We start from the raw sequence: 10,759 nt of genomic DNA on the forward strand, positions 1-10,759 counted from the left end.
AAAGAAATTGAGGAATGAGGAGTAGACTACACTAGAAGTAAGTATGAGGTGTTTATGTTCATTCATTGTGACTTAATTTCATATTGCGTTAAAGTGTACCTGAGGTATCACATAGTTAAAAAGTAAATAATTACAGAACAGGGAAGACTGGATCCTATAGGGGCCTCTGGTCCCCTGTCGCCAAGTGCACCCCCCCCGCGTAGACATATTGCGACTGCGCAAGTACGGCCGTGCCTGCACAGTAACCTGGAGCCGCTCGTGTGCAAGCGGCTCCATGCTACTGCCCCACTTGTTCCAGGGGATGAGCTTCCATCTCCTTAGATAAGTATTAACTTTAAATTTGTGATACCCAAGGTTCTCTTTAAACAAAATCAGTTTGAATTTTCATCTAAAACCATTAACGAAAACTGACCAAGCCAGGTAAAATGCAGAAGGACTTTATTGAACTTGTTGACAAAGCACAGTAACTACTGCATGACCTGTAGAAAACAAAAAATGCTTTTTGGTCCTAAGTTTGTTTTTTTAGCACAAACATGATGTAACAAATTGACACAGATGTAGATAAATAAATTAGATGCAGAGTAGACTTGCTGGGATCCTAATGGGAGGGGCACGGTTTAGCTGCTCTCTCCCATGGTGTGCTTGTCGAACAGGTACTCGCCCATGCCGTTCTGGGGTACTCCAACACGCTTCAGGTTAGTGATGTAATCTCCAAGCTGTTTCATGGACTTCACCTGTTCATCCAGGTATTCAGACTCCAGGAAGTCACAGAGCTGCAAGACAAAACAGTACTGATTAAGGTCTGCTGGACACCATGAGGTTACATTTCATTTGCACCCAGGGCATATCAATAGCACATTAAAAATGCAAACAATGTGGCTCAAAACAAACAACTGCATTTTTACCTCTTCTTTTTACATTAGTTTAGCAGAGGCTTTAATTACTGGTGGGATGGCCTGCCCCACTGCTGACATTTCAGCCAGATAAGGACTGATGTAATTATTTTATTGCACACAGCATGTTGCTTCCAGGGTTGGCTTAAATGACAGAAAAGAATTGGGATTGGAACACAGCGTTTGTGCAACTGACAAAACGGTGGTACAGACACTGTCCATTCACTTGAATAGGCAATGCTTTAAAGGGAAGGTTCAGGGAGGGGATTCAAAAAAATAATAAATTTCCACTTACCTGGGGCTTCCTCCAGCCCGTGGCAGGCAGGAGGTGCCCTCACCGCCGCTCCGCAGGCTCCCGGTGGTCTCCGGTGCCCGACCCGGCCAGGCCGGCTGCCAGGTCGGGCTCTTCTGCGCTCCATTTCCTGGGACTTCTGCGTCCCACGACGGCGCGCTGACGTCCGATTACGTCAGCGCACCGTCGTGGGACGCAGAAGTCCCAGGAAATGGAGCGCAGAAGAGCCCGACCTGGCAGCCGGCCTGGCCAGGTCGGGCACCGGAGACCACCGGGAGCGGCGGCGAGGGCACCTCCTGCCTGCCACGGGCTGGAGGAAGCCCCAGGTAAGTGGAAATTTATTATTTTTTTGAATCCCCTCCCTGAACCTTCCCTTTAAAGACAAGCAATGAGGCTGGCAGTAAACATCCCGTAATTGCCCGTTTGTCTTCAGTTGAAGTCACGTTTCCCATTCACTTATGTCAGTGGGGCATGACCTGATGTCACACTGAACATATTCTGAAGTGAAAGGTCTACATACACTACTCATATTACCGTTAATGTGAGGTTCCCCACCCCAGATGAAAGCATTCTGACTATTAGTACCAAAAGAAAAAAAAAAAAAAAACACCTTGGGTGGAGAAGATATTCCTTCATCATCACCCTTGCTGGTTGCAGAGCTGGGAAATGAGGAACACCAGGAAAATAAAGGGGGTCTCCTAACCCTTCATCACTATACTATTTATCTTGACTGTCTCTATTAAAAAGGTGTTGCAAGTTCCTGACAGAACGTAAATTGGGTAATATTAATCCTAATGGGACACAGATCGTGATATTGCATGAACACAAAAGTGTCTCTGGAATCTTTCCCTACCATATCAATATTATTCTGATTGGCCAGTTTCACATCCACCATGTAGTATGAGGTCCAAGAAATGTGTAGATACGCTATCATACATGTCAAACTCCAGCCTGCGGGCCAAACTTGGCCCTCAGAGCCATTAAAATTGGCCCTCAAGGGTTTCCCCACTTTGCATTATGTTTGGCCCACTCTAGACCACCAGGGAAGCTATGTCAGAGGTGAAGCCCTAGATTACCAGGGAAGCCACATGTGGGAGGGAGGGGTAAAGCACTAAACACCAGGGAATTGTATAGGGGAGGGAGAGGGGCTATCTGGGAAGTTTATAAGGGAGGAAGTTGGCCAGTAGACATTGAGGTTGGCCCGTGACTAGGTCCCAGTGTACAGTTTTGTCCCACTTTGTATTTGATTCTGACACCCCTGTACTACATGGAGGTGGTAAAACTGGTCAGTGATTGACCAATCAAAATTGAAGGTGGTACCAGTTAAGTCTAAGAAAGCTGACACCAACTTCCTCAAATAACAAGTCTGAACAGTTTGGATGGATACTTACATGGGGGTCCACCTTGTCAGATCCTATTTTGTGCAGGTCCAGCAGAGCCTGGTTCACGGTTTTCTCCAGTTGTAGAGCAGTCTGCATGGCCTCTAGGGTGTTGCCCCACTCGTCACGCTCTGGTTTCTAAAAATAACGCAGAAGAATTTATAACGTTTGTATATAGTATAAATATTTTTAGTACAAAACAACTACTGATGGCAGAACAAAGGTAAGTGGCAGCTGGGGAGTGTGTTGTCAATTTCATCAAGAGTTCATAAAAAAAAAAAAAAAAAAGTGAGGTATAAACCGGCCAAACGAGTTATGTGAATGCCTCAAGTCTGGCTTCTCCATGCATCTCATTAATCTGTTTGTGATACGTACATTTTTTTGTTATCCCCTCAACCTGACTTGATACATGGTTTTTGCTTACTGGTAAAGAGAAATTTTAAGATCTGAGTCAGTGGTCCTCAAACTAAGGCCCGCGGGCCAAATGCGGCCCCCTGAAGCTTTTTTACCGGCCCCCCACACACAAAAAGTATTACTTATAGATGCGGTCAGCTACATCTTAATTATTGGTGGTCCACATATAGAATAGCAGTGCTGGCATCCTCCATCCACATGGAAGCCAGAAAGCAGTAATTTGCTGGTTTCCAATCAAATTCCACATCAGGTGACACTGCTGTCCAATTGGACTGCAGGTTGTCACCTGGGTATGCTTCACTGTGTGGCCCGCAAAGACTTCTACATCATTTTATGTATACAAAAAGTTTGGGGACCCCTGATCTAAGTGAACAAGGAAAAATTCTTACCCTTCCTCTGAGAAACAGTGGGTAATCTAAGAGCAGGTATTTTTGTGGACACTTGGAGGTGGAAGGAGTCATGGTGGCCACACTTGCTATTAGATATCTTGTAGATGATCCCCTGTGTGTAAGTGTCACCACAGGGGCAGGGTTATGGAACTTTAAACATTGAGTTGATGGGAAAAAAGGTGGTGGTGGTGGTAGGGGGGGGGGGGGGGGGGGGCGTAAGCATGGCTTGTAGTAATGCCACTGTAAATAATTGCCAATATTTTAAGTCTACATTTGGCTTGCAAAACAGATGGACATTCATCTACAGTATATAATGGAAGTTAAAGAGACACTGAAGCGAAAATAATTCTCGCTTCAGAGCTCATAGATAGCAGGGACACGTATGCCCCTGCTAAAACGCCGCTATCCCGCGGCTAAACGGGGGTCCCTTCACCCCCAACCCCCCCCCGCAAAATCAACGACCAAATTGGTCGTATATTTTGCTGCTCCTAGAGGCAGGGCTAACGGCTGCAGCCCTGCTTCTAGTCGCGTCTATCAGCGGCGCATCGCCGCCTCTCCCCCGCCCCTCTCAGTGAAGGAGGACTGAGAGGGGCGGAGATACGCGCTGACAGACGCGCGTGGGGCAGGGCTGCGGCGGTTAGCCTTGCCTCAACCAGGAAGAGATCCCCGGCTGCTCGGAGGGGATTTGTGAGGTGAGGGACCCCCGTTTAGCGGCGGTTTAGCAGGGGCACACGTGCCCCTGCTAACTATGAGCTCTGAAGCGAGATTTATTCTCGCTTCAGAGTCTCTTTAATGTCCCCTTGGCTATTATCAAACATATCGGAATGACAAACAGAAGAGAAAAAAAAAACAAGGTTGGATAATAACCAGATCTGGTCATGGCATACGCTCTTGCCTCCACATAATCTGACTATATTGAGTAGTGAACAGCTAAGCTGTTTCCATTAACAAGGATAATGTTATGATACAACTACTCAGTGTTTGGACGTACAGGCCTCACCAATATGGAGGACACAGCCCATAACTCACCTTGATGTCCTGCAGGACAATGCGACCTCCACGCTTGTTCTGATACTTCATGAACTTTTCTGCATGCTCCCGCTCTTCATGACTCTGCTCCTTGAGGAACTTGGCCACATTATGAAGGGCAACATCATCACGGTCAAAGAAGAAGGACTGAAAGAAACAGACAAGAAAATGGATATTAGGGATCTCAAATACAATTCAACACAGACCAACAACTAGGGATGGGACGAATCCACAATTTCTTCGAATCCGAATCTAAAAAGGTTCTCGAATATCTCGAACCTTTCGAATCTCGAATCTAACGAATCCTGCACATACGAATTGTGCGATCCGTGGTATAGTTGCCCGCAGTATAGGTAGCGAGGTAAAGGTGCCTTCAGTATAGCTAGCTAGGTATGGGTGCCTTCAATATTGGTAGCTTTCAGTATAGGTAGCAAGGTATAAGGGCCTGCAGTATAGGTAGAAAGGTATATGGGCCTTCATTATAGGTAGCAGGGTATATAGAGGCCTTAAGTATAGGTAGGTATGTAGGTAGGTACGTATAGGGGGCCTTTTAGGTAGGTAGTTAAAGGGACCTTCAGTATAGGTAGCAGGGTATAGGGCCTTAAGTATAGGTAGGTATGTAGGTAGGCAGGTATAGAGGCCTGTAGGTAGGAGTCGCTCCTCCCCCCCCCCCCCCCCGTGCCTCCTCCGCTCACCCCCACGGCCTCCTCCGCTCACCCCCACGGCCTCCTCCGCTCACCCCCACGGCCTCCTCCGTCCCCGTGCCTCCTCCACTCACCCCTGCATAAGTATCATCTCACCTGTCCAGTGGAGCGCAGAGCGGCAGACCTCGTCGTTACTTCTCGGTTCCCTCTAGTGGCCGGACCGGCTTTTACTGATATTGTAAAAGCCGTCACTAGAGGGAACCAGGAAGTCAGCGAGAGGTCCGCCGCTCTGCGCTCCACTGGACAGGTGAGTTGATACAAAGTATGCGGGCGGGCGGAGGAGGCGCAGGGCGGGCGGAGGAGACGCGGGGGGGGGGGGGGGGGTCGTAGGATGACGAGTGCGAGCGGCGGATGCGCGGCGATGCAGCGTCGGGATTCGGCGGATTTGTAAAGTGGAAAATGGCGTCGGGATTCGAATAGTTCCCAATATTCGAGGGATTCGTGGATTAGCCGGATTCGTCGTCCCATCCCTACCAACAACTAAAAGGTGTCCAAGGACTGCTGAAGTTTCTTTCCAACTAAGGGATGGTGGTAACAAAAAAAAAAATTTGTATGCAATCTTTACTAAAAAATATGGTTTCATTTTACCAAAGATTGTAGAAGACTGTATAGTGTAAAAATCCCCAAATATCAGAAAGTATGTAATGGCATTATTATTATGTATTTATATAGCGCCGACATATTACGCAGCGCTGTACTATATATATATATATATATATATATATATATATATATATATATATATATATATATATATATATATATATATATATATATATATATATATATATATATATATATATATATATATATATATATATATATATACACACACACACACACAATTTTTTTAGGGGGAGCCAATTAACTTATCCATATGTTTTTGGAATGTGGGAGGAAACCGGCGTGCCTGGAGGAAACCCACGCAGACACGGAGAGAACATACAAACTCTTTGCAGATAGTGCCCTGGCTGGGATTCAAACCAGGGACCCAGCGCTGCAATGCCCATGGCATTAAACATTCTGATATTATCTGAAACTTTTTTTTTTGGCTTATGTTTCTTCTCATATAGTGTTAAATATTAGTTCAATAAATTCAAACAGAAACATTGTTATTGGCCTATTCTTTTAAAATAAATAGAATGGAAATAGAAGAACATAAGACTGCCACGTACAGTATATGGATTGGCAATGCACCAAGTCCTTGAGAGACCACCCCTTGCATAGCTCAGTCAGAAAAAGGGTTAATCTTAGGTATTGACTCTACAGCCCACAACATGTTAGGTGGGTGTGAGGGAGGCAGTAGGCCCAGCCTTCCTTGCTCCCCCTCCCATACTTGTACTGCAGAGAAAAACAAGTCTCCATCCTCCCTCAGAGGACATGGGCAGATAAGACACACAAGGCAGCAGGAATATAGGGTGTGGGGCACTGCACAGAGCTGATACTGACTGGGGGTTAGGGTGTGAGCTTAGGCTAGGAGAAACAAACTGACAACACTGTGTCCTGTTGTAAATAGGAAGGCAAACAAAGGTTTACACCATTGTTCAGAGGGCAGTAGTCAATACATATGCTAATAAGAAAGCTAGCATCCATCTGCAATGACAGCTTCTATAATGGCTGTGCTGATAGCACATGGCCTGATCCTAAATGGCGTCTAGGAGTCTCAGCTAGCTACATGGAGTTTGTATGTTCTCCCCATGTTTGCGTGAGTGTCCTCTAGGCCCTCAAGTTTTTTTTCTCCCCGTAAGCTGTGGCTGGACAGTGTACTGGTTATAGGGCTCTGCCTCTGACACAGGAGACCGGGTCTGAATCTTGGTTCCTCCTGTTCAGTAAGCCAGCACCTATGCAGTAAGGAGACCTTGGGCAAGATTCTACTGCCTGTAGAGCATGTCCTAGTGGCTGCAGCTCTGGCGCTTTGAGTCCACCAGGAGAAAAGCGCAATATAAATATTCCTTGTCTATGAACAATTCCAACAGACTAACAATAGCAATAAAAAAAGGTTTGCTTTAGTTACTGCTTCAGAGCAGCACAGGCCATGGCAGTTTTTTTAAGAGCTAGAGGGCGCTATAAACTGATCATGAGGTTGAGTAACAAAATGTGATATTCTTTATTTGCAGTAACACATTTTTTTTTTATATTAGCTTTCGGGAGTCACGCTCTTAGCCAGATGAGGAACAGCAATCACTCAGCCATGTGCAGACTAGAGTTCCCCAACCCTGTCCTCAAGGCCCACCAACAGTACATGTTTTGCAGAAAACCACAAACATTCACAGGTGAGGTAATTAGTGTCTCAGCAGAACAGATTACCGCTGTGGATTTCCACAAAACATATACTGTTGGTTGGCCTTGAGGACAGGGTTGGGGAACACTGTGTTAGGGAATACCCAGACAGCTCATGGTGACCCAGAACCCCCTGGAACATTTCATTCACCCATGTATGAAATATAAGATAGTAAGAGGATACTCACCATGGAGAGATAGGTGTAGGAGGCGTACAGCTCCATATTGATCATGCGGTTGATGGCAGCCTCGCAGTCGCGGTGGAAGTTGTGGCGCACTTGGGACTCCATTTCGGCTTTTCGGTGGTTTGGATGGCACAAAAAAAAGTCACAAAAAGCAAAAGATGATGTTTTTTAAAAAATGGAAAGAGCGAAGGACTCAGAGAGGTTCCGTTCAAACACTGTTGAAGCAAGAACTCTACTCAGAGTCAGGATGTGATCTGGTGTCTACACAAAGGATCTCTGTGCTTATAAGCAGCCAGCCCAGCCCAGGGCTCCCCTCCCTTCACTGACATCATCCCCCAGCAGCCAATCACAGCCCAGGTATGTTGCACACAGCCAGAGAAAGATACAGGGGAATTTGTTTCATAAGCAGCAATTGTGGGGCCATGTGCAAAAAATGCAGAATCACTTCTGTTACACAATGTTCTATATTTTCTACAGGTGTATTTACAACTTTATGTTTTACTTGTCATGTTGCTAAGCAAGCAGATGTCTAAAAAGGTGTGATAAAACCAGTTATCAGTTACACAATGACAAAAAGGTTCTTATCCTTTGCAATCGTTTATAGTGCTCTGTTTTTACGTAAAGAAGTAAGGGTAGCCATACACCTGGCGATTATGGGCAGAATCGACAAAGAGACAAATTTATCTCTAATCGAATCTGATTAGAGATAAATTTGTTTCTTATCGATTCTGCCCATATACTACAGGCTGATTCCCATCTGATATCAGCATGAAATCTTCAGGTAATCGGCTGAGCCCGCTGCGTTCACACCGCCGCTGCCCCCAATGTATAAAATAGTAGTGCATATCCCCCCGTGTGTGCATTTATACATTACCTGTCCTGTTGCAGCCTCCGTGCGGTGTCCCGTAACCTCCAGGCGGTTTTCCGTACGCGGTGCTGGCGCATAGCGTCTGACATTATGCACCAACGTCGGAGGCTATGCGCCAGTAGCGCGTATGGATAGTCGTCCGGAGGTTACGGGACACCGCGCGGAGGCTGCTACAGGACAGGTAACGTATAAATGCACACGGGGGCACATTTATACATTGCTGTGTGGGTTTCGCCATCTCGACGCTCATTCCGGAAATCGCCGCCGTACTGCCGCGCACCTGACGAAGCAACTTCGGCCCGACATCTTCCAGCATGCACGATAGACAAAGCAACCAATTTCTGTCCCAAAATTGGTCGCTTTGTCATTCGGGCATGCTCTTGGCGGCAACGATTTTCATCCAATTCGATTATAATAATCATATTGGATGGTCGATCGCCCGCCTAGTCGCCTGATGTATGGCCACATTTAGGACTCTTTGTACCTCTTACATTTTGTGTGCTGCGTTTTGCGATCTGTTTCAAATTGTTAACAGATCGCAAAACGCAGGGTACAGTTAAAACGTAATGGAAACTGTGGTGACCGTTTCCATAAGTGTGATCTGATTGCGGTGCGATTTTGTACCTAGCGTAATCTTCATCCTGCTGCATTTTGGGAGCAACTGAGCTCCTATACTGAGTATAGTACCTCGACCGCAGTCGTGGACATTAGAAATTGCCCTTTTCCACTAGTCTGCGTTTTGCAATCTGATTCTGATCGCTAACGGGTCACAAAGTGCAGGGTACAGTAAAATTAATGGAAATGGCAGCGTCCATTTCCATGAGTACGATTCGATTGCGTTGCGATTTTGTCCTAGGCGGAACTGTCGTCCTGCCACATTTTGGATGTGATTGATCTTATATATTGAGTGTAATAGCTCAATCACAATTGCATAAGTGGAAATTAGTTTGACACACGATCGCACAATTGCGATCATGTTTCATAGCGGAAAAGAGCCCTTGCAGAAATGCAATTGAGGTGCAATTGCAATTTAATTTCATATTGCAAAAGAGACCTTAAGCTGAGTACCCACGACGCAATGTTCTCAACGATTTTCCAGACAGGTGATACTTTGAGCGATGAGCTTCCGTGATTTTGCAACATGGATACAGGCGCACAATCAACGGCTGTCGTTTAGAGTAATGCGGCGATAACAACTGTCACGGGGGATAGGATCTTTAACATCCCTAACAACAATGCGCTAAGTACCGCAATCACTTGACTTCCTATTCGCGCCCATCGTGTAACGCTGTGTGACGTCGCACATACCCGCCGGCCGGAAGATGGATCGCAGGATGCTTGTCGTCAGGGAGACATCGCTAGATCCATCTTCCTCGTTGCTGCGGTGAGTATGCGGCTTAAGATTGCACGGAAAACAACGAGCTCACACCATCACTCTCTGGGATCACACCCTTATTTTCCCACCTGAGGGTTGGTTCACACAGGGGCGAAAACATCTCTGGTTAAACATCTTGCAAAAACGGGCTCGCAATGCACCGGAGGGGAAAAGTCACATCGTGAGTTACACATGCCATGTCAACGCATGCAGTAAAGCATACAGTGTATAAAAAGCATGCTTCACCACAACTATAAATGCATGCGTTGTCTGGTAATGCAAAGCATGCCTTGCGTTATTCTGACTGATTCCGCCGCATCGCACTGCCAACGTACCAACGTGAGTGTACCATTACAATATAATCACATCACAGCAGTCTGAAAGTAGCCTAAAGTAGTGTTGGGCGAACATCTAGATGTTCGGGTTCGGGCCGAACAGGCCGAACATGGCCGCGATGTTCGGGTGTTCGACCCGAACTCCGAACATAATGGAAGTCAATGGGGACCCGAACTTTTGTGGTTTGTAAAGCCTCCTTACATGCTACATACCCCAAATTTACAGGGTATGTGCACCTTGGGAGTGGGTACAAGAGGAAAAAAAAATTAGCAAAAAGAGCTTCTGGTTTTTGAGAAAATCGATTTTAAAGTTTCAAAGGAAAAAATGTCTTTTAAATGCGGGAAATGTCTGTTTTCTTTGCACAGGTAACATGTTTTTTGTCGGCATGCAGTCATAAATGTAATACATATAAGAGGTTCCAGGAAAAGGGACCGGTAACGCTAACCCAGCAGCAGCACACGTGATGGAACAGGAGGAGGGTGGCGCAGGAGGAGAAGAAGGCCACGCTTTGTGAGACACAACAACCCCGGCCTTGCATGAGGGCAAGAAGCGTGCGGATAGCATGCTTTGTACCGCCATGCAGTCATAAATGTAATAAAGATAAGTGGTTCAATA

The 10,759-nt window shown here is 46.1% G+C and overlaps 1 protein-coding gene across 1 annotated transcript; it reads right to left on the bottom strand.

Annotated features, from left to right (window-relative positions):
* Positions 1-421: 421 nt before the first annotated feature.
* LOC137521640 (ferritin, higher subunit) lies at positions 422-7,835 on the bottom strand. Its single transcript, XM_068241150.1, has 4 exons — positions 7,569-7,835; positions 4,397-4,543; positions 2,577-2,702; positions 422-773 (listed from the first exon to the last, which is right to left on the bottom strand). The coding sequence occupies exons 1-4, from the start codon at positions 7,668-7,670 to the stop codon at positions 618-620; spliced, it is 531 nt and encodes a 176-aa protein (XP_068097251.1). The 5' UTR covers positions 7,671-7,835; the 3' UTR covers positions 422-617.
* Between the last annotated feature and the right edge of the window lie 2,924 nt (positions 7,836-10,759).

The sequence above is a fragment of the Hyperolius riggenbachi genome, chromosome 6, assembly GCF_040937935.1.
Source record: "Hyperolius riggenbachi isolate aHypRig1 chromosome 6, aHypRig1.pri, whole genome shotgun sequence".
Taxonomy (NCBI): domain Eukaryota; kingdom Metazoa; phylum Chordata; class Amphibia; order Anura; family Hyperoliidae; genus Hyperolius; species Hyperolius riggenbachi.

What these genes read in the sequence shown, in the direction of transcription:
- LOC137521640 (XM_068241150.1), bottom strand. Translation starts at nt 7,670, where the DNA reads ATGGAGTCCCAAGTGCGCCACAACTTCCACCGCGACTGCGAGGCTGCC. An exon ending in TTGTCCTGCAGGACATCAAG is followed by an intron (nt 2,703 to 4,396) that starts GTGAGTTATGGG and finishes CGTTATTTTTAG; the next exon opens with AAACCAGAGCGTGACGAGTG. An exon ending in CTGACAAGGTGGACCCCCAT is followed by an intron (nt 774 to 2,576) that starts GTAAGTATCCAT and finishes TTTGTCTTGCAG; the next exon opens with CTCTGTGACTTCCTGGAGTC.